Here is a 27,913-nt window from a genome sequence, read left to right as displayed (position 1 = left end):
CAATGTGTACTTCCCGATACGTTTCTCTATAAGCATAAGGAAAACTTAAGGATTTCAAAATAATGTATTGGATGATAATGAGGTTATAGAAATAATAGTAGTTATGTCAAATACAGTAAAAGCACAGGAGAAGAATTGAGAACTGAGTTAATCTCAGAAAATATATTTGTATACTAAACCTGAACCTACTACCTTGGAAAATTCTAGGAAACACAAGAATGCACAATGATACATTCCATTAGCTGTCAAGAGAAGATGTCATTATCATCATATAGCCTCTGGAAAACTCCACTGTTCACTTATGAGAGAATGGAATTGAAAATGGCAAATAGGGGCGCCTGGGTGGCTCAGTGGGTTAAAGCCTTTGCCTTCAGCTCAGGTCATGATCCCAGGATGCTGGGATCGAGCCCCACATCGGGTTCTGCTTCGCAGGGAGCCTGCTTCCTCCTCTCTCTGCTTGCTTCTCTGCCTACTTCTGATCTCTGTCTGTCAAATAAATAAAATCTTAAAAAAAGAAAAAAAAATGACAAAAAATATCTTAATGGCAGAAAATATTTTATGTAGACATCCATTGAACTAGTGAGGGGAAGTATTTCATATCTTATGTATCATTTAACATGGCTAAATGAGCCAAGCTTGATCATCTTGTCTGTATTATATTTCCTTAAATATAATGTATCTTATCCCAAATATTCATGTTATTAGTAACTTTTGCAGCACTCAGTGTCATTTTTATTGGGTCAGAATGAAAAGCAGCACCTTGGAAAACACTTTACACATACATAATATAAAAAAACAATCACCAACATTAAATAGTTTGGCTTTTGGTAAGAGTCTGCCCATATTTCCTACGTCATACTTAGTCTATTTTTCTAAAATGTAGACTATTCAAGATATATTTTATTGCTTAAATAATTAGCTTATGGTGTTAAAAGCTTTTTCTTAATTAAAAGTACATCCCAAAATGTCATAGATTGAGATAATGACCTTGAATCTTTCAGACAGTGCCACTCAGTGAAGCAAACTGCGGCAGCACCCTTAAATCAGAGCATCTTGTCTTGAATACTGCTTGGAAGCGGTGTTGGTGTGAGCCCATTTGCTGGTGGGAGTTTTGGTTTCAGTTGCATTTCTTACCCTACCCCCAGTACCTGATGTTTGGAATATGAGTTACAATTTGAAGTATTATGTTTCTCCTGTGTTGATTGTGTTCTATTTATGTCCTTAGAAAACTTAGGCAAGTATAATTTTTTTGGTTTTCAAGTTTTTGCTCTTCTCTCTTTCCAAAGGGATTTTGCTGTAGGAATCTGTAACAAAATCAGTGAGATGATTCAAGGTATGTATGTTTCATTCAGTATTATGAAGTGACTTATTGGGATTTGTGTTAATATTAATAGCTCTTAACATTAACTACTTATTTATTATGTGCTTGTCACTGTTCTATTCACTTATTCACTCCAATAATATTAAGCATCTTCTAAATGCCAAAATTGTTCTGGGTGCTTAGGATACAGTAGTGAACAAAACAGAGTCTAGCCCTAATGTAACCTACATTCTGGTGGCAGAAATGGGGGAAGGGGTGGCAGTAGACAAATAAAAATATAGCAATTGCTATGGAGAAAAACAAGGCTAAAAGGATGGAGTCCCCTGAGTAGAGTCCGCACCCCGAGGTGGAAGGGGGCACTTTATATTTTGTATATGTTGATAAAGGAAGGCCTCTAGTGAAGTGATATTTGTGTGAGAAATACAGATATTTAGGTGAAGAGCACCTTGATCTGGGAGAGCAGAGGGCTGTTAGAAGCTCTGGCGCTGTCTCCGTGCTCTGTTAATGATCCTCCAGTGTCTTCCAGTTCCAAGTAAACTCAGATCCAAATTCCTTACCATAGCCTTCAAGGCCCTACTTTTCAAATCTCATCTTCCATGCTATGCTTCGCGTGTATTGGCCCCACTTACGCCTGTCCTGGTCCTTAAAGGGAGCCCTGGGGCTCCAGCACTGTGCAGCTCAGAGAACACCACCTTCTTTGTATTTTTCTATGAGGCATTCCTGTGAACTGTGCAACTTGGCAGACTTGGCTAGGCAATACTGTTATGTCTGTTTTACAGAAGAGGAAATAGAGCCACATTAGAATTACTTGAAAACCAAGATCCAGTGGTTGAGCTCTGTCCTGTTCTCCTTTCCTTTGTCCTTTTTTTTCTCCGCCAAAAAAGGGCTCTCCTGCAGAAAGCTGTCATTTAAGTGAACGCTCATTCACTGGGGATCACGCTCATTCACTGGGGACCACTCATTCATTGAGCAGTTTCTATTGACCACTGGCTCTATCGGGCAAGAGCACAGCAGGAAATAGATGTCATGCTCAAATTAAAATAATCCAAGGAGGGTTGAAGGAAGGAACAATTACAAAGGTGTAAGCAAGACGAACCGTAGGGGATAATGTATCTAAGGGTGCAGAGAGGAAATAGTTCCCAGAAACTTGGAGTCGTGTGCAGGGGCCACTGAAAACCTGACCTTCAGTGGGATAGGACCCGATGTGACCCCACAGAGAAGGATCCAGAGAATAAATACTCTGTCCTCTTTCTTCTCCCTCCCATCCCCTGCTGGGGCACTTCACTGGCTAAACCCAAACAGTGAGCAAATAGCAAGGGAGTGGATGGAAGCTGGAGAGGTGAGCCTCCTGATGTGCTGGACTGTTGTCTGTTGGGCGATGGTTATTTGAGTATTTTGGTATGTAAGAATGTATTGATTTGTACACCCAAGACTCGTTATTGTTTAAGTTCCAGCTATAAAAAATTTGAAGCGAAAGAACAGGAACACGGGGGCTGAAAGAGAAAGGGGAAAGTACAGGAGAGGCAGTGAGGAGGGCCAGTGGAGGAAGAATGGAGCCCAAGAGAAGGAAATGGTGGGGGAGTTTGAGGAATAAAGTATCCTTACACTGAATTTTAAGTTGCTTGTGTTTCTGCAAAGTAAAGCTCTTGAATGTCTCTGAACCAGTAACAATGTCTGTGAACACGGAGAATTCCATGGATTGCTGGGTGGAGCACAGATTTGCCGAGGAAGAAGGAAGGGATAGGAGACAGGAGTCTGCCGTGGGCAAAGGCCTAAGTAGGGAGAATACTGACGAGACTTTTGTGATAATCCAGTCTAGAGATGGTGGTGGAAGTGGGCCAGTGTGATAGCAGTGGAAGCAGAATGGCATAGTCAGATTTGGGTTATATTTTAAAGATAGAACCTAAAAGCTTTGCTAATAAATTTGGATGTGGGGTATGAGAAAAGGTAATCAATAAAGACTCCAGGGTCAGAGGAGTGATAATGATGAGGCTGTCATATACTGAAATGGGGAAAATTGCAGTTTTGTGGTGAAGGTCAGAAGTTCTCTTTGGCCCTAATTACAGAATGCTTCTAACTGTGCATTGCAGGGGAGGTGACCAGGAGGTCATACGATTTCTGTTATCTGAAGTTCAGGGGCAGGGTAGAGGGGTACGAGGTCGTCTTTAGCGTATAGCTGAGAATGGAAGCCATGGGATGATATCATTTCACTCAGGAAAGGCATTGAGAGTGAGAAGAAAATTTATTACCATCCCCAAGGAACACCAGAAATTATAGTGTGGGTAAAAGAGATGAATACAAAGAGATTGAAAAGGAATAGCCAGAGGAAGAACAAAAACCAGGAAGAAAGAGTTTCAAAGACAGGATGGTCCCCAGTGTCAAATGCATTTGGTACCTTAAGGGACAAAATACTAGTAACATAAGCACCACATGTATGACTGAAGCGGGAAAACCAGGGAGTCAATACTCTGACCTCATTTTTCTACCTGCCATCTCCGGTGGCTCTCTGGTTTGGCCAGACTTAAATAGAGGCCAGATAGCAAGGGAGTTTGTTGATGTAAACCACCCCAGGATACTGAAACTTTCTTACATATTTACACTAACAGTTACTTCACAGTGGTGAAGCAGTGGTCTGCAGAGTATAAATTAGCTTTTGGCTTATACCCAGTGAAGAATGACTGACAGTTTTTTGTTCTCTGTGATCACAAAGCCATGTTGTAGAAGAAAAGAGTTTTTTGTTTGTGTAGCTCCAGTGTTATCAGTAAAAGATGCATTGGAGTTCATCTCCATGGAGTCCCATCTGTGTAGGCAATGAAAAAAGGCATTGCTACCCAAAGTTCAGAGAACCTCAGAAACCCTCCACGTATAGTCTGTTCACATCCAGATCTTGACTTAGTGTTGAAGGAAATAAGTAAAATTGTAAATATAATTGTAGCTATTGAGTATGTGCATATGTAGGTGTATGTGTACTTGTATATACATATCTTTTTAGCATGCCATGAGAAGGAATAGACAGCAAATATGACTTTGTTCTAGCGTGCCTTTTCAACGAATTATCTCCTGTCAGCATGTCGCCTTGTAGTCACTGAAAAACTAATGTTAAGATAAATTCTTTTGAGGGAAAAATAAAACTATTAAACTTAATTGAGTTAGCTCTAGTATAATTATCTTTAATGTCATAAACGTATACTTTTTGTTTTTAAATCGTCCATGTTGCTAATTGAATCACTTTTTTTTTTTTAAGATTTTATTTATTTATTTGGGAGAGAGAGAGATCATGAGCAGGGGGTAAGGGGAGAGGGAGAAGCAGACTCCCCGCCATGCAGGGATCCCTGATAGCGGTCTCCATCCCCAGACCCTGGGATCATGACCTGAGCCCAAGGCAGACGCTTAACCGACAGAGCTGCCCAGGCATCCCTAATTGAATTCCTTTTAAATGTGAAATGTTACCAAGGTGACAGTCAGGAGTCTGTCCCTAACGATTCCTCTGTGTCCAGGTTTGGCCACACCAGTAGACTTGAAGCTGAAGTTAATCCCCATCCTCCAGCACATGCACCACGATGCGATCCTGGCATCGAGCGCCCGGCAGCTGTTGCAGCAGCTGGTCACGTCCTACCCCTCCACCAAGATGGTGATTGTCTCTCTGCACACCTTTACTCTGCTTGCGGCTTCGTCTTTGGTTGATACGCCAAAGCAGGTAATTTCAGTTTTCTTTAAACTGCCTTTTCTTTGGTAAACTATTGCATATTAAGTATAAACTTAAAAAAAAAAGTAACCATAAGCTTTGATCATTTTAAGGTGCCTTCCCTGATAAAGATTGCTTTCATTTTCTTTTGCCTGCTTTTTTCTGTTTTGTATTCATAGTTCTAATTCTTGGGAGCCTTTTAGGAACAAAAGGTGGAGGGGGTGGTACGTGGCAGAGTGTGGGGTTGGCAGGAGAGAAAAGAAAGAATCGAGTATTCAAAGCCAGGTCCTACGCTAGAACCTTACAGGTTAAGGAATAGTATATTTTTATGCATGAAGAGAAAGTGGCTCAAACATGGACACATGGCTAAGAAGTGACAGGGCTGTGATTGAAAGGGAGGGGAGTCCTGTCTCAAATCTAAAAGTTTTACTAAATTGTACTACACATCCCTGATGGTAATATCAGTGACAGTACTGTTCATGAATGCCTTTTTTTTTTCCCCCATAGATTCAGCTTCTGTTGCAGTATCTGAAGAATGACCCTAGGAAAGCAGTAAAGAGACTTGCTATTCAAGATCTGAAATTACTTGCCAATAAAACGCCACACACCTGGAGTAGGGAAAACATTCAGGTCTGTAGAACTTTGAACATTAATATTTTATAGAGAAAAATAGTACAACAAGTAAAAAATCATTTTACTTTACGCTTTTTATATCATCTTTGTCATCTTTTAAATGTTTGAATATGAAAAGTAATTAAGGGTATTGTTGATATTTGTGGCAGATGTTGTTTTTTAAAGTGGCAAAGTAAATACGTACAACTTTTATCCTTTCATGTTTTAGTTTCCTTTAGTGAGTTAGACTTGCCTCTCAGTTTCTTAAGAATTTTCCCATAGCAGCACTAAGGCTGATTATAGAAGTCCAGTGAAATCATTTATTTAATTCATGTCTCCTTTACTCACTTTAGGGAGAACAGTTGGTGCTGACGGTGATTTATTAGAGAGAAGGTGCTGGAAGTGTAACTCAGCAAAGTATATTTTTCCTTTTCATGGAGAGGAAGGACAGTCTTAAAGTTATCTTTTGTAAATACAAGAGCAGGTCTCAATCTCTAGACATGTAATGTGGCATCTTTTATAGCATTTTTTCCAGGTTAAGTTAATGTTGAAATTTGTTTTTTCTCAGAACAGGTTTTTGTTTGTTTATCCATTACTGCTAACAGATGCAACATTTTCTAAAAAATGCTTTTTAAAGTGAAATGGAAGATTGTTAGAAGTTGACCTTTATTTTCATGGTTTTTATTACCTCTTGGTGTCATTATAGCTACCGTGCAACAAAAACCTTTGAATTTCAGATTATGAAACTAAAAGCTGCTGTGTTAATTGGTTTTTTTGCAGTTTTCTAAACATATTTCAGTATATTGTGATTGATAGTCACAAATATCCCAAGAGATAAGCAGCTGTTAGTGTTTGCATTTAGTAGATGAACAAATTAGGGTTCAGAGAGATTTAATATGCTTAAAAGAGCTTCCTAAGAGGACTTAATTAAGATTTTAATTAAGAGAGCTCTGTCTTCTAATGCTTTTTCTACTAAATAGTACAGTCTTTCCGAGAAGAGAATGTACTCAGCCACCGGAGGGAACCGAATCTGGTGAAGGCACTAGATCACCCCTTCTCATTTTTCTCCTTATTGTATGACAGCTCACACATGCATAAAAGTATGTAAAATAAATATTTAATAGTTCGAATAATTGAAAATGAAAACAAGGTAGCCACCATCCCACTAGAAACAGAACACTGAAGGCTCACGGAAGCCTGCCACCTTCCTTGGCATGGTCCTCCCTCATCAGAATCGTAAAGCCAGCCTAAAGGAAACCACTATTTTGACTTCTGCGATGATCATTTCTTCACTCTTTATTGTTTTACCACCTATATATGCTTCCCTAAAAAATAGTGTTTGCTTTTTCTTTGTATTTCTTGTGCTTAACATTATACTGATGAGACTCATACATGTAGTTGCATGTTTTTTCCCTTTAACTGCTGTGTAGTATTCCATTATTATGTGGAATGGACTACAGTTTACCTGCTCTTGGTGGGTTATTTCCAACGTGTAGCTCTTGCAAACAGTGCTGCTACGAGCATTTTTCAGTTTATCTCCTGGCATTTATGTGCAAGAGTTTCTTTATATGCTTAAAGAGTGAAATTGCTGACTTAGAGGATATGTGTATTTTCAGCTTTACCGGGTAAATTCAAGCTGTGTTCCAAAGTGACTGAACCAATATAGATTCCAAATAAAGAGACTACCTATTGAACTACGTCCTTAGATTACATTTTTACCAGTTTAGAAGTTGTAGTTTTAATTTTTATTTCCTTGATTACTAAAGAAGTTGAATATTCTTTTAATTGTTTATTGATGATTTGGATTTCCTTTTTTGTGACATGGCTCTTCCAGTCTTCTTTTTCTGTGGATTTGTAGTCATTCTTTGTATATTCTGGATACTTGCACTTCAGTGGCCATTGGCAGGCTCTATAAATTTCAGAAGCAGCTGATCAAGTTTCACTTAAAAAAAAAAAAAGCCATAAAAAAAGTTGCTAATTTCAATGGGATTCCATTGAATGGAAAGATAATTTGTAACAGGTTGATATCTTTACAATGTTAAGTCTTCTAATGCATGAACATGCTATATCATTTCTTTAGATCACTGTTCTACAGCTTTTGCTTTCCTCTCTTTTGTCTGATGTTAATGTGGTTACTTTAGTTTTCTCCTGGGTGTGTCTGTGTGATAGATTTTCAACGTTTTAGGGGCACCTGGGTGGCTCAGTCGGCTACAGGTCTGCCTTTGGCTCAGGTCATGCTCTTGGGGCCCTGGGATCAAGCCCCACATCAGGCTTCCTACTCATCGGGGAGTCTGCTACTTCTGCTTCCCCCACCCCCCGTCACTCATGTTCTCTCTTTCTCTCAAATACATGATAAAATCTTAAAAAAAAAAAAAAAAAAGATTATCATTGTTTTACTTCCCATCTTTCTTTAATGCATCTTTATGTTTCCATGATGTCCTATGTCAGTTCTGCTGTACAGACCTTATAATACGTCACTCATTTATAACCCTCTAAACTCTTATGTATTCTTATCATGTACCTTAATTCTGTCTTATCAAACAATTTTGTTTTATAAATTCCTTGATCATTTGGACCTTCCACTGTCTTCGCTCTTCTTGCATCTCAGGCTTTCTCTCTGGGATACTTTTCCTTCTGTCTCTGGAAAGTCCTTTAGTGAGGGTCTGTGGTGGTAAGCTCTCCCTGTATACACTTGTCTTAAAATGTCTTTATTTTGCCCTCAATCTTGAAAGACACTTTTCTCTGGGAGTAGAATGCCCAGGACATTGAGGCTACCATTCTAACTGTCTACGGATTTCCATGATTACTGCTGAGAATAGCAGTGCTCTTTTGAAGAAATTTCTTTTCCTGCTTTAAAATTTTTCTCTTTGACGTTCTGCCCTATGAACCATCTGATTATAGATTTCTATTTAAACTCTCTAGACTATCGATTTCTCGTGAATCTTAAGATTGGTGCTTTTCAGTGGTTCTGGGAAATTGTCAGCCATAATTTTTCTCAGATATTGCCTTTCCTCCTGACTCTCCACTTAGATACATACTGGCCCTTCTGTCAATCCCCCAAGTTCCTTATATTCTTTTTTCTATCTTTCCATCTCTTCAGGCTGTGTTGTGGATACTTCTCCTGTTTTAGTTCAATAACTATTTCTCGAGCTTATCTAAAGTCTTTGCAGTTGTATCTCTGCTCTCGATTTCTGTTGGCCCTCTTCCGTAGTACCCTTTTTCCTCACATACTTGGCAGTTCTTTTACCTTGAGCTACTCCTTTTCCCTGGAAAAGTGTGTGTGGGAATTCTCTGACGAAGAATTTCTCTAGAGAAGGCTTGGATTAGCTTCTGGTAGGTGGAGAGGCCGGATAGTGATACATACTGGAGAGAAAAAGTCAAGAAAGAGGATGAGTGAGTGTGAAAGGTGGAGGCTGCCATGTTGCACGAGGCGGTCAGGGGAGCTCTCGCTTAGAAGTGGGCACTTGAGCAAGGACCTAAAGGAGGGACCAGCAACTCCATGAGCCTCTGAAAGAAGAACATTACCAGCAGAGAGAATAGCAAGAACGGTCCTGAGGTGAGAGCATTCCTGAGGGTGAGGTCACCGTGACTATGAGGGGAGCGGAGTCAGAGGTGCTGGAGGATGGATGGAGCAGCTTGCGGATCATTTAGGGCCTGCAAGTCCTTTGGCACAGGCCATTATTATTTCTTAATTGAAATATAATTGACATATAACACTGTACAGCATGTTGACATGATATACACTTACATATTGTAATATGATTGCCATTGTAGTGATAATTAGCACCCTATTACATTGCATAATTATCATTTCTTAATTTTAATGGTTAGAATAATTAAGTTCTAGAGTCTTGGCAAGTTTGATGATTATCATACAATATTGTTGTCCATATTCGCTCTAATACACATTAGATCTCCAGGACTTACTACTCATAAGTTTGTACCCTTAAACAACATCTGTCTTATCCCCCCACCATCCCAAGTCAGACAGAGAAAGACAAATAGTGTATGATATCACTTACTCATGGAATCTGAAAAGGCCAAAATTATGAAAGCAAAGAGTAAAATAGTGGTTACCAGGGGTCGGGAGCCTGGAGGGCAGAGGACATTAGTAACTTGTTCCGAAAGAGTCTCTCTGACTTAGATGTACTGAGACTAGATTGCAGGGACATAAGGTCAGAAACATAGAAAAACATTTGGGAGGTGACTGTATAAGTCCAATTAGAAAATACCATGGTTATCTGAAGCCGGGGAAGCAGAGAAACTAGCAGGGAGAAGTGGAGATATTCTGGATTATATTTGAAAGGCAAAGCTGACAGATTCACTGGCAAATTATTCACAGAGTATAAGAGAAAGAAAGGATGATTCAAGGTTTTTGGCTTTAACCAATTTACTTGGAATGGTAAGATTCTGTGAAGCTTATTTCTTGAAGATCAGGAGTTCGGTTCTGACCAAATAAAGTTTACGGAGTCAGACGTCCAAGTGGGGGTGTCAAGGAGTTGGAGTTTGATGAACAGATCTAGATGAAGTTGTCAACATGAGAGTCATCAGATTATAGGTGGTATTTAAAATCATGAGACTAGATGAGTCACCTAGGGAGAGAGAATAAATGAGAAAATTCAGGGAATGATGAAATGAGAAGTAACTAGCAAAACAGCTTGATAAGAAGCAGCCAGTGAGGTAGGAGACAAGTGGAGATAGTTTTACAGGAAGATGGCTGCAGTCCATCGTGTGAGATACTGCCGTGTATTTGTATTCTCCAGGACATGAGGACTGTAATTCGCCTTTGCATTTAGCAGAATGAAGTCATTGGTGACCTGCATGAGGAGAGTTTTATTGGAGTATTGTGAGTACGAGACTGATGGGAAAAACAGGAGAGAGATCAGAGACAGTAAATACACAAGGAGTTCTGCTTTACGACGTCCGTCAGAGAAAGACAGATATCATTTGATTTCACTCATGTGGAATTTGAGAAACAAAACAAAGGGTCATATGGGGGGAAACAGGGAGAGGCAAACCAGGAAATTCTCTTAACTGTAAAGCACAGACTGATAGGGGCGGCTGGGGGGCTCAGCTGTTTCAGCATCTGCCTTTGGTAGAGGTCATGATCTCAGGGTCCTGGGATGGAGCCCCAAGTCAGGCTCCGCGCTCATGCAGGGATTCTGCTTCTCCCTCTTCCTCTGCCTCTTCCCCCCGCCATACCCTGCACTTGTGCTCACTTGCTCCTCTCTCTCTCTCTCTCACACACAGCTAAATAAATAAAATCTTTGAAAAAAATAAAACTGATGGTTACTAGGGAGAAGGTGAGGGCAGGTTGAATAGGTGATGGGGAGGAAGGGGGGCACTTGCTGTGCCGAGCGCCGGGTGATAGATGGAAGTGCTGAATCACGAAATCTGACACCTGAAACTAATATTAACACTATATGTTAACTAACTGGAATTTAAGTAAAAACTAATAAAAAATAACAGAATTCTTCTTTAAAGAGCAAAGAACTGAGATTGTACTGCTAAAGTATACCTTGTCTCTTTGCCTTTTGTTTTTATCATGGGAAGAATTTAAAGAAACATAGAAATGCCATTAGACTAGGGGAATAGAGGACTGCCAGAGAGTTAAGGGATTTGAGTGAAGCCATGTATAGACATACGGTGTCTGGTATATACATAAAAATGCTTTTTTTAAGAGTAGCTCTAATTAAAGGTAACATTATTCTACAGCTTTCCTTGTTGTATACTTTGGCAGATTGTAGGGTTGGGGTAGTGCTATCTTAGTAAAACGAATTGGGGGCTTTCTCTTTCTATGTTCTGGAACGGTAAATAGCTTTGATGTAGAAATTTTCTGTCTCCTGAAGATATTGCTTAAAATGTGTTATAAGTCCATCTGAACCTGGAACTTTCTCAGGGATAGTATTTTGAGAATATTTCCAATTACTTACATGGATGTGGCCCTATAAAAGTTTTCCACCTCTTCTTGAACCAGTTTTGATAATATTTTCCACTTAATTCACTTCTCAGATTCATTAGTATCAATATAGAGAAGCTTTATACTTTTTTGGTATTTTTGTGTTTGAAGTTTTATTTTCATTTTTTTCTTACTGTTTATGTTTATATCTCCATTTTCTTAATTAGACTTTGCAGAAGCATGGCTTTCTTATCTTTTTTAAGTGCTTGAACGCTTATTTTTATTCTTATTTAATAATGAAAGCACTTAAGGCAATTAATTTTCCCCTTAGTGCGGATTGCCCACTTTTCCATAAATTGTCTTCTAGTGCTCTCATTGCCCTTAACTTGAAATGCATTTTTCAAAAATATTTTATTTATTTACCTGAGAGAGACAGAGATAGTGAGAGAGAGCACAAGGGGGAAAGGGGAGAGAAGCAGACTCCCCGCTGAGCAGGCAGCCCGATGAGGAGCTGGATTCTAGGACGCTGGGATCATGACCTGAGCCAAAGGCAGACGCTTAACCAACTGAGCCACCCAGGTGCCCCCGAAATGCATTTCTTAATAATCAGATTTATTGTGGTATAATTTATTTTCAGAAACCTTTCTAGGTATACTGGTCAGTGAGTTCTGAAAAATGTCTGTAGTTGTGGAATCACCACCACAAATGAGATACAGGACATTTTCCTCACCCCAAAAGTGAGGAAAATGTCCTATATTCCTTCAGGCTCCTCTGCAGTCCATCCTTTCCCCAACCCCTAAGAGCCACCAATCTGATTTCTGTCCCTGTAATAGTGCCCTTCTAGAGTGTAAATGAAATCATACAGTGTATAGCCTTTTAGGTCTGACTTTTACTTTGCACAGTTCTTTGATATTCATCCATGTTGTTGCATTAAGCAGTAATTCATTCCTTTTTTTATGCTAAGTGGTATCCCAGTGTATGGACATGCGACAGTTTGTTTATTCATTCACAAGTTGACGGACATTTAGATTTGATACTATAAATCAACCTACTATGGTACAGGTCTTTTGGAGACATTTCTTGGGTCAGTACCTAGGAGTTTTAACTGCTGTGTTGTATGGTAGATGAATGTATTACTCACTTAGTAAGAAACTGCCAAACTGTTTTCCATAATGACTATACCATTTTACATACTCACTAGCAGTATATGAGAATTCTAGTTCTCTGTCCTTCCTAGCACTTTGTATTCTATGACTTGTTTCAGTAAGTGTATTGTGATATCTCATCATGGTTTTAATTTGCATTTCCTTAGTGACTAATGATATTGAGTATCTTATAGGCTTGTCATCTGTATCTCATTAGTGAAGTGCTTATTCTAATCTCTTTTGCATTTTTTGGGGGGGGTTGTCTTATTGTTACTGCGTTCTTTATATATTCTGGATACAAATATTTTGTATTTTGTAAGAATTTCTTACTAGTATGTGCCTTTACTATAGTATCTTCTGGAGAGTGAATTTCTTTTACTTTGATGAGATTTAATTTTGGGTCCCCCCGCCCCCATTTTAGGGTGTGTTTTATCTAGGAACTCTTTACAGAACCAAAAGTCACAAGATTTTGCCATGTGTTTTCTTCCAGAAGTTTTGTAGTTGTGGTTTCATATTTAACTCTATGTGATCCTTTTTAAGTTGACTGTTATATATAGTACAAGGTAGGAATTGAGTTGTATTTAGATCTAAGCCAGTTGTTCCAGCAACATTTGTTGAAAGGACTGTCCTTTCTTCATTGAATTACCGTAACATCTTTGTTGAAAATCATTTGACTGTATCTATGTTAAGTCTATTTCTGAGTTATATTGTTTCTTTGATCTGTAGGTCTATTCTTTTTTTTTTTTTTAAGATTTTATTTATTTATTTAACAGAGAGAGATCACAAGTAGGCAGAGAGGCAGGCAGAGAGAGTGAGGAGGAAGCAGGCTCCCTGTTGAGCAGAGAGTCTGTTGCAGGACTTGATCCCAGGACCCTGAGATCATGACCTGAGCCGAAGGCAGTGGCTTAACCCACTGAGCCACCCAGGCACCCTGTATGTCTACTCTTAAGTGAGTAGCACACGGCCTTTTTTTTTTAAAGTAGTCTCTACACTCAGCATGGGGTTCTAACTTATGACCATGAGATCAAGAGTCGTATACTCCTCCAACTGAGCCAGCCAGGTGCTCCAGCAGCACACCATCTTGATAACAACTGTAGCTTTATAGTAAGTCTTAGAATCAGATGATGTAAGTCCTTTTCCTTTGTATTTATCAAAATTATTTTGGATATCCTAGGTCGTTTGCATTTTCATACAAAGCTTAGAATCAGTTTGTCAGCTTCTGCAAAAAAGCTTGCTAGGATTTTGATTGGTATTTGTATCTATAGATTAGTTCAGAAAGAACTGACATCCTAACAGGATTGAGTTTTCTGATCCATGAACATGGTATATCTCTCCATTTATTTAGGTCTTCCTCAGTTTCTCATCAGCAGTTTTTAGTGTTCAGCATACAACTCTTGTACACATTCCATTAGATTTATTCATAAGTATTTCATGGTTTTTAGCAGTATTGTAAATGATTGTTTTTTTAATTTCCAGGAGAGCAATTTTGACCCTGAAGTTAATTTTTTTCGTCTTTACTCATATTGAGATGTAATTGACACACATCCTTGCATAAGTTTAAGAAATACAGCATAATGGTTTGATTTACATTTGTTGTGAAATAACTGCTGCAGTAAGCATAAGTTAGCATCTGTCATCTCATATAGGTACAATAAAAAGAAACAAATTTTGTTATGATCAGAACTCTTAATATTTATTCTCTTAACTTTCCCATATATCACACAGCAGTGTTAACTATAGTTAACTATAGTTAACCTGACCATTTTGTACATTACATCCCTAGTACTTATAACTGGAAATATCTGTTTTTGAAGTGATTCGTTTTTTGTATTCATGGAATTTTTGTTGTTGCCAACCTTTTATTATTAATTTTTAATTTTAAAGTTTCTTTGTGGCCCATATAGGAATACTTCTTAAAAATACAGTTTGACCTTTGAACAACATGTGTTTGAAATCTTATACATGGATTTTTTTTTAATAAATACTATACAATACTGCAAATATATTTTCCCTATGACTTTCTTAGTAACGCTTTCCTTTCTCTAAGTTAATTTATTATAAGTATGTTATACATATAAGTATGTTATACATATAACCTCCAAAATATGTGTTAACTAACTGTTTATGTTTAATGGGTAAGGATTCCAGTTAGCAATAGTCTATTAGTAATTAAGTTTTGGGGGAGTCCAAAGTTATATACAGATTTTCAACTGTACAGGGAGTTGGCACCCTAACCCCTATGTAATTCAAAGGTTAGCTATCGTTCAAAGGTCAGCTGTAGTTTGAAGAAATTGAAAAGAAGGTATATTTTCTATATAATTATATCACATATGTTATATGTAATATAACATGTTGGTAAATATGTACTATATAATGTGTTATATATTATGTGTATGTATTATATTAATATTGTACATTACTAATATTATTTCAATATAAAGTTATGTTGAATCTACTTTATTGATGATAGTACTCACATATGCTGTCTTAAATTAGTTTTTTTCTATTTTTGATCTGTGAGGTTTTGATGTTTATTAGCATCTCCTACCAGTTTGTATTTAGCCATTTTAATTTAGAAATTTTAATACTCTCTTTTTCACAAATAGAACTCTTACTAATATGAAGGAATCCTCTCTTCCTGTTTTAAGGTTTTTGCCTCAGATTCTTTATGTATCATTAACATTGTTACATGTTTATTTTTGTTTGCATGTATTTATTAGGTCTGCCGATTTTATTATCCTTAACCTTTCTCTGTCATTTAGGTTTCATCCTTATAAAGAGCATCCAGTTAGAGTTACCTCCTTAGACTTAATCTGAGTCTTTTTAAATAGTTAACCTAGCTTATTTGCATTTACTGATATACCTGATGGTTCTTACTTCTTCCTCCATTAACTTTGTGCTGTTTTTATACATTCTTTGTGTTTCCTTTCTTCCATTACTTCCCTTTGTTACCTTGATTGTTTTCTTTATTCTTTTACTCTCTGGTAAATTAAAAAAATTTACATGCTAATTAAACTTTTGTTTTTACTTTACCTTTCTCTATACTCAGTGTATATTAATCTAGGAGCTTGAGTATCTCTATTAAGCCTGAATAGTGTGGCCCTTGAAATGTCACAGATGTTAGTAGATCTGAACCTCTTTTCTTCTGCCCTTCACTCTTTTCTCCCCTTATATCTTATTAAAATAATCTACAATTTAACGATCAATTGTCTTTTTTTTTTTTTTAGTGCTATGCAGTGGTTTCTTCTTTGTGATAAATTTTGTCATAATATATGCACTGAATTTCATAACCACATTAACGGTGACTTAAATGTTAAATGTTCTTTTGATTTTACAGCTTACTAGTATTTCTTTTTTTTTTTTTCTTTTAAGATTTTGTTTTTATTTGACAGATAAAGATCACAAGTAGGGAGAGAGACAGGCAGAGAGAGAGGGGGAAACGGGCTCCCTGCCTAGCAGAGAGCCCGATGCGGGGCTCCATCCCAGGACCCTGAGATATGACTTGAGCTAAAGGCAGAGGCTTAACCCACTGAGCCACCCTTACTAATATTTCTTCATTAAACCACATCTTCTCTTGAGTTTTTTATTCTGATATATCTTTTCTGTAACTTTTTTCCTTTGGTTAATTCTAATTGAAAAAAAAAGATTTTTTAATATTTGCCTCTCTCACAAAGAATTTTTTTGTGTACCTGTAACCTGAGCATATTGATCTTATTTAAATAGATGTGGTCAAATAATCATTACTTCAGAACCTAGATATATTTTTGAAAATATTGAAATAGAGCAGAGGAAAACAGTGCTAATGATAAAACCTTAACAAGATAATAGTTTTTTTATTTCAAATTTAAATTCAACTCACAGTTACCAAGAGTAATTATTTTTCTTCTAAAGTTCCTTCCTTCTTCCTTCCTTCCTCTCAGGCAATCTTATCCACCGCTAATTGATCTTTGAGTTTTGGTGTTTCAAGAGTAATTGTGTCTTTTTCATTGCTACTTTTACGGTGTTTTGGTAGGCATTATAATTTCCATGTGGAATTATACCTTCTAGATTTAAAGAAAATACTTTGATTCAGAATGTTAAAAACCCAAAATGAAGGCCTAATATAGTACATTATTATTAAAGTAGTCAAAAACAGAGTAACTTCAAAGGAACAAAAATATTTTCTCATGTATTTATAGTTTTGTTTGAATTTTTTTATGCCTTACATAAATATGCATTTCAGTTGGTGATAATTTATATCAATAGTTTATATTATTCTGATGTTGTAGTCTTATCTGAAGAAGTTGATTTATACAACCTGTCTGTTCCAAAGTGAAAGATTATCTGCTCTGGATATTTTCAAAGACATAATTTTATTTTTGGCTTTGTATCGCCGGAGAGTTCTGTTTTGTACCTTACCTAAGACTAGGAGGAATGACAAGTTAAGCCTAAGAATTAGTTCTTTTAATCACCTTTTTCTTTGTGGGTTAGTACAATGGAAACAGAAAATTTAGGGGGGTTATATTTCTGACAGAGTACTTTTAAACATAACATTTTTCTGTACCTTAAAGATTATAAGCTTTTTGCTATGCTTTTCTAGAACGCATCCCTGGTGGCCAGTCCATTCTAGGGTAGAGGAGAAGCCCCTATTTAGGAACTGACCCAGAAAACAGTAATTCAGGACAGAGCTTCAGTTGAACAGTGAGGTAAGCCAGCCTGGAGAGAGAAATGCAGACCAAATAGTCAGTGAGAAAGAACATGGTAGTGAGTGAGAAAGGGGGCTGTATTTGGAGAGTTCGATTTTCCCTTTTTATGAATATAAAAAGTGGACCTGGTAAGACAGTTTTGTAATAGATCATGTTCTTGGAACAGAAATGAGCCAGATTTCCTCGTTGAAACAGGATTGACATGCTATCTCTGGGGAACTTTGTGATGTGCTCTGTTAAGCTAACTGATATGAATTAACAAACCTTGAAATCAGTATGTATTTACTGAGAACATTTTAGGTACCCAATACTGCTGAGTGACAAGAAATTAGAAGATAACATGGTAAATGATTTTATCAAAAATTTCTCTAACAACTTTCTCTCAATTTTTTAAATGGTAAAATTCTTTTTGCTTTTTAAAAATTATTAATACTGTTATCATAAATGTCTCACGTACGCTTTCTCGATTATCCCAAAAGGTTAAATATCTCTTAATACACAGAACACTCTATGACATAATTTTGAATACTTACAAATACAAGACATAGTCCTTAACTTCTGGGGCTATTTGGCTGAGGATTTTATTCCTAAATATAAGCTAATTAACAGCATAAGGCAGGATAATTTCAGCAGTAAGACATAGGTAAATGGAAATGGCTTAAGTATTTGAATAAATAAATAAGACTATGATATTACTTAAACACAATCACTCTTTTAAAAACTGCTTTCTTTTGCACTTCAAAACCAGCCTCTGTGTCTGCATTTCTTTCTTTGCCCTTCACTCTTTCTTTAATACACTGGCCTTTACATCTGTTCCGTTACTTTTGCTTAGGCATTTCACACGACACCAGTGTTCTTAGTGCTAAATCCAGAGGCTTGTCTGCCATTGTCATCTTTCCTTTTAGTGTGCTTGTACTGTGAGCCTTACCCATTCTCTGGTTTCTTTGCACTAAACGGTCCTCTCTCATTTCTTCCACTGCCAGAACTGCATCCTGTCTTGACTCCCCATTGCCCCTTCTCTTCAAAATTGCGTCTTTGAGTTGAGTCTAGCTGCTTCCGCCCATTTACTCTCGGCTGCTCTGACGCCGTCCCCTCCCATCAGTGTGGGCGTTCTCCAGCAATCTGGTCCCTCCCTGCGCTTCTGAACTGCTCTTCTGGGCAGTAGCTTGTGGGGCTTGCAAAGCCCTTTGACTCTCAGGAGCTTTTCCCCTTGTATTTTATTTTAAAAGTATTTTTTGTGCCCACATGTTCATGTGTCAGAACTCAAAAGCTGCAAAAAGATATATATCATCAAGTATTTCCCACTTACTTTTCTGCCATCCACTTACTCCTTTGCCCAGTGGCAAACCAATGCCTAATTTCTTACACATTTTTCCAGAGATGTTTTATATGAAAACAACAGTTCTGCAGGGTGTCTGGGTAGCTTAGCCGGTTAAGTGTCCGTCCAGCTTGTGATTTCCGCTCAGGTCATGATCTCTTGGGTCACGCACTTAAACCGTGTCAGGCTTCGCACTTAGTGGGAGTCTGCTTAAGGTTCTCTTCCCTCTGTCTCTCCCCACTCATACACTTTCTCTCTCAAATAAATAAACCTTTAAAAAAAAAAAGAAAAGAAAGAAAGAAAACAATTCTGTATAAATCTTTACCCCCATTTTATAGACAAAGAAGTTGAGACTCAGGGATTTCAGTCATCGGCATTGGCTCAGATCACAGAGATGGTCCGTGGCAGAGCCAGAATTCTGATGTGAGTCTTCCAGTTAAAAATCTCTGACATGTCAGATTCCAAATGCCTGGTAGATATTTCTTCTCGGATTTCATATTTTTTCCTATTTCTGTCCTTCCTCTGAAATTAGCTTATCCCCATAATTCTCAGTCTTCATAAATAGAATCCACATTCTCTGGTCATCACGTTTGAAATTTTGTAATAGCCACTGAGCCCTTCTTGTTGATTCCCTCATAGGTCGTTAGTTTCAAAATGCCTCTCATGTTCGCCCTCTACTCTCCATGCTGAGCCTTAAACTGTAGCTCAGGCCATGGTCCATCAACGCCTGCCTGGATTACTGCCCTGGGCTATAGGTTGGCTACTTGGCCCTCACCTGTTTATCTTCCCTCACGCTTTCAGTAATGTTATTCCTCTCTAGTGGCGTCCTTTTTCCTTTCCCATTAAGCTTAAATTACTCTGCCTAACTTCCAGGGTCATCTTTAATTTGGCCTAATCTTCCCTATTCAGTGTTTCTCTCTCTTAGCCTTCATCCCTTTTGGACATATCTCTTATTAGGCCACAAGTAAATACTCCATATTCGGGGGTGTTAATTTAGCGGGGCAGTTATATGACATGTCCCAAGAGTAGATGTGCAGGATAAGGCAAGAGTCACCGGAGCACGTATCCATAGTTGTCGTTACTGAAAGAAATATGAGCATCTTGTTTCTGGTAATTCTTCAGACCGCATTAGTCAGGAGTAGAGTGGATGATCCGAAATGGGGGAGAAGAGACAGTACATTCACTTACATACAAAATAGATTGCCATTCTCTGTTATTTAAAAAAAAAAAAAACATATAATATTTGTATCTCTACATGAAACAAAGTATAGTGGATGTTCTGCTTGTGTGGACTGAATAGTACATAATTTCCAATGGGCTTAATAAAAAAAAATTAGTCATGAGGGACGCCTGGGTGGCTCAGTCAGTTACGCATCTGCCTTTGGCATCCTGCGATCGAGTCCTATATCAGACTTCTACTCAGCAGGGAGCCTGCTTCTCCCTCTGCCTGCCACTCCCTCTGTGCTTGTTCTCTCACTTTCTCTCTCTCACTCTCTCTCTGGAAATAAATTTTTTAAAAAAGCAAAGCACATTAAAAAAAAAAATCAGTCATGATGACTTTTTTAAAAATAGACTTTATTCTTCAGAATGGGTGTAGATTTACAGAAAAATAGAAAGGTTGGTACAGAGGGTTGCTGCACATCCCACACCCAATTTCTCCTGTCGTTGGCCTTTGACATTAGTGTAGCAACATGTGTTAAAATTAATAAACCAGTGGTGGTACATCATTATTATTAAAGTTCATCCTTTGTTCTGGTTGCTTTAGTTTTTTACTTAGGGTCCTTTTTCGATTCCAGGATCCCATCTAGGAAACTGCATTATATTTCGCTAACAAGTCTCCTGATAGTCTTCTTGGCTGTGGCAGTTTGACTGTAGTTTTTTATTATGGGCAAAAAGATGGATTTTTCTAAAAGCTGGAACACTTAAAACAAGTGGACAGTTTTAAGGTGTTTCAACTTCTGTGTTCCCTTTTCTTCTGTTTTCCAGGCGCTCTGTGAATGTGCCCTCCAGACTCCTTATGACAGCCTGAAACTCGGGATGCTGTCTGTCCTTTCCACACTGTCGGGGACCATTGCCATCAAACATTACTTCAGCATAGCTTCAGGTAAGGAGAAGAAAGGAGAGGACATATGGATAATGTGCTTTTCTCCTGTTGATGGTTCTGGTGGTTTCTTCTGTAAAGCCTTAGAATCCAGAACAGTTTCAGTCTTGTACTCTGTTTATATGCCAGTGACTTATCTGCGAATGATTTCTTCACTAATGCCTGTGGTCATAACATTTTGCATCCTCGATCACAATTCAAGGGTATTTTCTTTTCTAGATTTGCCCTGTTTTGAATTATATGTACATGAGACAATATTTTCGAGGCTACTTAACGTAGCTTGTTTGCTTTGGTATGTCTCTGAGTCAAAGTGCCCTTTGGATTTAAGTACATTTCAAAGGCCAGATGGTGGCGAATTTTAAAAGCAAATGTCACAAGCCTTCTTTTAGGTGTATGTTATCCCTTTGGAAAACGATTAAAATAAAACTTTACCCCAGTTTGATAACACTTTCCTGGTTGCCCGTTACGGATGGGTTAGCTTCCAAGTGCCTTTATTACACTTGATCTTCGCCAAAAGGCCGAGAAGCGATCAAAGTGCCTTTGTTAATGTCCAGCGAGGAGCTTGCCTACCTAACAGACACGGCTGAAGTGTTCTGTTTTGTTTTAATGTGGGTTTTGTGGGCTCTCTATTGCTTCCTGTTTTAGTCCATTAATTTGAATTGAGGTAGTTAAACAACTGCAGTGTCCCTTTGTCCTTTTTATGGCTTCACAGCATGTGAGCTTGCTGGGTAAAGGGAATTCCCTCTCTCTGTTTAAGGCCTGATAGGAAGATGAAAAGACCTGGTACTCTGTTTGCCAGGCCTCCCTGCCAGCGAGGGTGCCACGTGTGGCCTGGACTCAGCTGCCATGTCATACCACAGGCTGAACTGAGAGCCAGTAATGATAAGAAGTAGGGAAGTGGGAGACTTCATTCTAGTGCTAGAGCAGTGACTGGGGCCGCACGTTTCCGGGGCTTCCTGTAGCGGTGGGCATCTGCTCTGTCACGGAACCTCTGGCAGTGACATGGCGGAATCAGCACAGTGGTGGTAGTACCTTCACTGAACTAGTTCTGTGCGTGGTTTGGGCTGTGATCTCGGTCGCTTTTCCTGTCATTTTCTGAACTTAGTTTTCTAGCCTTTCCAGTAATTCTGTGAGGTATTTCTGTGTCATTTATCCACTGCTTTGCAATAAGTCACCTCAAAACTTAGTGGCTTAAGGGACACATCAGTGGCTCAGTCGGTTAAGCATCTGTCTTCAGCTCCTGTCATGATCCTAGGGTCCTGGGACTGAGTCCCACATCAGGCTTCTTGCTCAGAGGAGAGCCTGCTGCTCCCTCTCCCTCTGCCACTCCCCCACTTGTGCACTTTCTCTCTAACAAATAAATAAATAAACTATTAAAAAAACAAAACCAAACTTAGTGCCTTAAAACCATCACCGTTATATTTGCTCTGATTCTGCATATCATCAATTTTGACTGATCTCAGCTGGGTCCTTCTCCCAATCTCACGTGGGCTTTTACTTGTAAGACTGCAGTCATCTGGAACCTTGACCATTCTGGATGGTCTAGGGGGTCTCATTCACCAGCTGGAGGTTGGAAATCTTCCAGCAGAGCACCTTGGTTCTCCTCCTCCTGACTCAGCAGGCTGCCTTGGCCTTGTTTATGTCATGCTCTCAGGATTCTAGCAGCAGTCAAATGAAGGCAAGCCACCAGCGGCCCATGAGCACTTCTTAGTCTTTTGCTTGCACATTTCTTAATGTCTCAATAGCCAGAGCAAGTGACATGGCCAAGCCCAGGTAAGTGGGGACATAAACACCTCTTGAGGCAAGGAATGAGAAAATTGCACTGCAAAGGGGCATGCCTACAAGGCACGGGATGTATTATCACAGCCCTTTTTATCAACAATCTATCATATACCCATTGTACTTTTGAAGAATAAATTCTGCATAAATCAGTCTCATTTTCTCAGCTTATAGTTACTATCCTTGACTGATGTCCTACTTTAAAAGAAGCTGCAGGAGTATTAATTATATCTTATAATTTATAAGTGTCTTCCCAAGGAAAGTCTCACTGCTTCTGTACAAGTAGCCTTTCAAGTAAAGCACATTGAAAGTTTATAAGTATTAAAATTCAGGCTTACGGGGCGCCTGGGTGGCTCAGTGGGTTAAAGCCTCTGCCTTCGGCTCGGGTCATGATCTCAGGGTCCTGGGATCGAGTTCCGCATCGGGCTCTCTGCTCCGCAGGGAGCCTGCTTCCTCCCCTCTCTCTCTCTGCCTGCCTTTCTGCCTACTTGTGATAGCTCTCTCTCTGTCAAATAAATAAAATCTTTAAAAAAAAAAAAATTGAGGCTTACAAAGTTTCAACGATATGTCCAAAGTCACATGCTTAATGACATGCCTTAGTCTAGACCTGAACCCAAAGGTTCTAACCCAGTGTTCTTTTTTATACTAAACAGGCCTAGAAGCAGAATGACTTTCTTTTTCTTTATTTTCTAATTCCAGAGTCATTTGCAAGCCTTTGTCAGGTTGTAATATTCAAGCACTCTTGAGCTTTGTCCTTTTATTGAATTTTAAATTTTATTAAATTGCAGTTTGTATATGGAATTAAGCAAAAGGCTTAAATAACCAGACTAGGTAATGTTCACAAGAAATGAAAGTCAAGGATTTTTCAAAATTAGATTTTCCCTTAGGCAAAAGTATGTTTTCATTGATTTGATTTTTTCAATATAAGCAAGATCATTTATAAGACAAACTTAAATTTAGTGTCTAAATTATCTCTAACAAAGGTCTCTTAAGCATATAAGTTGTTCAGTATTACACATACCTTAGAAAAATGCCCTTCCCCCCAAAACCCCACTAAAATACTTTACCAGTCCGTCAGATTGGCACATTCAGAAGTTTGATAACATGCTTTTTTGACAGTGGTAGCTGAACAGCCATTCATTCATTGTTGGTGGGGTTGTGAATTATTAAATGTCTGCATAGGTGATTTGGAAGTATTCATCAAAATTACCAATGACCCAGAAATTCCAGTTCTAGGAGTTGAACCTACTAGTATAGTCACACACTTGAGAAATGACAGAGGTATAAGGTTATTCATAGCATCATAGTATGTAATATCGAAACATTGTCCACCAGCAGAGATGTAGTAGAATAAAAAGAAATCCATCAATAGGGATCTCATTAAAGAAATTATGATATACAACTACAATAGAAGTCAGTATAATTTATTAAAGAATATACGGCATGGAATAATCTACATGATATGTTTAGAGGGCAATAAAGAAAGATATAAAACTGTGGAAAAAGGAAAAAGAAATTGAGAATGTGTGCTTGCAAATATACAGACTCTGGGATAATACACAAGATGCTGATAACATTGGGTGCATGAGGAAGACTTCTCACTCCCTGACTTTTCTAGCTTTTTCTACTATTTATTGAACCTTTAGAACCAGGTGAATTTATCTGAGTAAATAATTTTTAAATAAAATTAAAAATAGTTTTGTCCCTAAAACAGTAAACATAAAAAAATGCTGCAAAATATATTTTTAAAGACAGAATATTGGCTACTATCTACTTACTGTGATTATGTGTGAATTTTAAAATTTTGAATTTTTCTGATTTTTTTTTCCAAATTTTCTATGATGAGTCTTCATAGAAAGAAAGAAAAATGCATGTTGCAAAACATGTTTGTAAATCTATTAATGAGTCTATATTGTCCCGAGCACACAGGCAAGACAAAGAATGGAGGAAATATAATTTCTGCAGTCTTGAGAAAGCTTTTCTAATATTTTTCCTATTTTAAAAACACGAGGTTTACCTTAGCTAATACTTTCATGTTAAACTGGGAAACACATGTCCCCCACTGCCTGGGATGGTCTTGGGTTATGCCTGTTGTAATTAGGAATTAGATCCCCTTCAGCCTCAAAAAATATGTTCATCTTTGGTGTGAGAGACAAGGTTGAAATCAATGGTAGTCGTGGCAAAATAAGCAAGAATGGAAGAAGGAAAGCAGGAACAAGAGACTCTGCTAAAAGGCTGAAAAGCTTTAATCTCCTGATTCTTCTTAAAGTTCATTCACTTATACCTGAGAGCTTCTCTACTATAAATACAAATGTTCACAACGTAAACATTACATTACAGAATTTCAAGTGTGAATTTTGAAAGTTGTACAGGGACACCTGGGTGGCTCAGGGATTAAGCCTCTGCCTTCTGCCCAGGTCATGATCCCGGGGTGGGCTCTCTGCTCAGCAGGGTGCCTTCTTCTTCCTCCCCTGCTCAGTCCTGTGTGCAGACTCTCTGTCCATCCCGCTCTCAAATAAATAAAATCTTTTTTTTTTAATATTGTATTTATTTATTTGATAGAGATCACAAGTAGGCAGAGAGGCAGGCAGAGAGAGAGGGAAGAAGCAGGCTCCCTGCCGAGCAGAGAGCCCGATGTGGGGCTCCATCCCAGGACCCTGCGATCATGACCTGAGCTGAAGGCAGAGGCTTTAACCCACTGAGCCACCCAGGCGCCCCTAAATAAAATCTTTTAAAAAATAAAAATAAAAAGTTGCAATTTATATCATAGAACTTGAGGTATAAAGCACAGGGCACAACTAATACATTTTGTGATCTCAGGGGCAAGATGCTTAAAATCCTAGTTATGCCCTACCCCTACTGCTGGCCTTCGATTTCTTCTGTAAAAATACGGCATTGAATCACGTGATCCCAGAATCATTTCCAGTTCTAAAATCATTAATTTTGGGGGCCGCTGGCTGGCTCAGGCAGTTAAGCATCTGCCTTCGGCTCAGTTCATGATCCCGGCATCCCGGGATCGAGCCCCACATTGGGCTCCCAGCTCAGCAGAGAGCCCGCTTCTCCCTCTGCTCCTTACCCTGCTTGTGCTCTTTCTCACGCACGCTCTCTCTCAAATACATAAACTCTTTTATAAATAAATAAATAAATAAAATCATGAATTCTGTGTAAACCCTTTGCAATATAACTATCTGCCAGCCATTGAGGTGGGGAAAGCCAACTTAAAATTTTTACATCTCATTTTCTTTCCTCTCTTGAAGGTAAGTTTTATCTGATAAGAGGCCTAAAAGTGACATCCATTTTAATGAGAATCCGTTTGCACTCCCAAGATACAGTCTTTAGTTTTTTTTGGCTTTGCTATGTTCATTGGTCAGTTTTTGTTAATATTTTGTGGGAAAGTCCTATATTATTTTAGATCCTAATCAGTATAGACTATTAAGACATACCCTATTCTAAGTTCCTTGACAGAAGAAATAGGAATGATGGTTTATGTGGCTGACGGAGTAAAAGTAGATGGAGTACAGATTTTCTCTTGAAAATGAGAACAATGAACCTATACATTGAACTGCTTTTGAACTTTGTAAGTGAGTTAAGTCTGTGCTACTTTTCCCTTCTTGTTTAGGAAATGTGGGTTCTGCCCCCAGATCCTCTGACTTGGTCAGATTAGCCCAAGAGTGCTGTTACCATAATAACAGGGGCATTGCAGCTCATGGAGTACGAGTCCTAACTAACATAACAGTCTCTTGTCAAGAAAAAGGTAAGTTTGATCAGGACGGATACTGTGTATAAACTTTTGGATTGAAGTTTGGGTGGAATGTGTGTGTGTGTGTAATCCCTCCTTTTTAGCACATACGCTCTTATCTACTGGTTGCCTCCTAAAGTCTTAGAGCAGGTTTTCTCAAAACTACTTAATCCTATGAAAAATAAAAGTATATATATATATGAGGGCCTTGGGATTGGGATTGGGAAATGGAAAGGTTTCATGGAGTGTTGCCCATTTCCTCCCAGTGCTTCACTTTGCACGCATGGTGCTATGCGTAGGGAGCGCTTATGAGTGCCCTGTGGTGTGAAAATTGGTTCACATGTACAAAATCCTGGAAAATTAAAAAATACCTTAAGTTATCAAGGGGCTTAAGTAACAAATAGTTTGACCTAGGGGCAAATGAATTAACAGAGTAATATGAATTAAATTTGCCTAGAATTTGTCTCTAGGTATTTAAAACATCAAGCTGATTTGCGTAATTTAGGATGTGAATAGAAAATAATGCTTATATTTTATTGTATTCCTAATATTTTTGACCTAAAGGCTTGAATACGTTCAAGCTGGTATTCAAAAACAGAAATGCATTTTGGATGTTTCTTCTGTTCCGGTGTTCATTTTGATCTCCATTAAGGATCATAAGTGGGGAATCTTATCCCCACAGACATCAGCACTACTTATTCCTAGTACCTGTTTTTTTTCTAGCACTCTGACCTTCACTAGACTTAACACTGTCAAGTCCTACACTAACTCAGGTGACATTTCTTTAAAATTGTTCTTGAAATGCTCATTCTTATTTGAATAATTAAACCTGTTTTATTTTTTATATAGTAATGAGTATTTTCTACCATGTAACATAGAAAACTGTGTGTTCTCAAAACATATATATTGACGTTAATATGGTTAATATATTCAGAATTTTCTAGAACTTCTAGAGAAATGTTAGCCCTAAGGTAGTAGAAAGATGCTATAGGACTGCTATTACAAAGAGACACCTTAAGGGATTTGTTCTTTGTGGTCTGACTTAAAACATTAATAAGGTTATGCAGGGTTTTCATTACTTCCTAAAAGGGTTTCAGTTTTCATTAGAAGGTTACACTATAGGTGAAAGTGAACAAGCATAATTTATGTCTAGTTAGGAAGATTAAAAATTTATATCTTGTTAGGAAGATTTATGTCTGGTTAGGAAGGTAATACATGGTTTGCTGTTCCTAGTATTTTCCTCATCTAAGCTGGGGACACTATTTTCACTTATGTTTTATTTATACCTTTGTGGCTTTAGCTCTTGATTTAATGTGGGTATACATACCTTTTATTTTAATATTAGTTTTGGGTGTACAACATAATGATTTGATATTTGCATATATTGTGAAATGATCACCACAGTCTAGTTTAACATCAGTCACCATACATAGTTATAAAATTATTTTCTTGTGATGAAAACTTTCAAGATCTACTCTCTTAACTTTCAAATATGAGTTACAGATTTATGAATCGTACTTGCCATGCTATGTTCATTTTATAACCAGAAGTTTGCACCTCTCAACTCCTTTCTCCCAGTTTGCCTACCACTTGCTTCTGGCAATGACCAGTCTGTTCTCTATACCTTGA

The 27,913-nt window shown here is 38.1% G+C and overlaps 1 protein-coding gene across 2 annotated transcripts in view; it reads left to right on the top strand.

Annotated features, from left to right (window-relative positions):
• The window catches only part of INTS7 (integrator complex subunit 7), a 91,701-nt gene that overhangs the window by 28,426 nt on the left and 35,362 nt on the right, over positions 1 to 27,913 (top strand). For both annotated transcript variants that reach the window (XM_004756862.3, XM_013058463.2), the window contains 5 exons: positions 1,287 to 1,333; positions 4,819 to 5,018; positions 5,514 to 5,636; positions 20,652 to 20,769; positions 26,165 to 26,299. In XM_004756862.3, the coding sequence (XP_004756919.1) occupies positions 1,287 to 1,333; positions 4,819 to 5,018; positions 5,514 to 5,636; positions 20,652 to 20,769; positions 26,165 to 26,299 (623 nt within the window). The remainder of the gene's footprint in view (positions 1 to 1,286; positions 1,334 to 4,818; positions 5,019 to 5,513; positions 5,637 to 20,651; positions 20,770 to 26,164; positions 26,300 to 27,913) is intronic.

The sequence above is a fragment of the Mustela putorius genome, unplaced genomic scaffold, assembly GCF_011764305.1.
Source record: "Mustela putorius furo isolate JIRA1106 unplaced genomic scaffold, ASM1176430v1.1 tig00000785_pilon_pilon_pilon, whole genome shotgun sequence".
NCBI classification, from domain to species: domain Eukaryota; kingdom Metazoa; phylum Chordata; class Mammalia; order Carnivora; family Mustelidae; genus Mustela; species Mustela putorius.
Note: the sequence above shows the minus strand (reverse complement) of the source record. Positions and strands in the feature narration are given on the sequence as shown.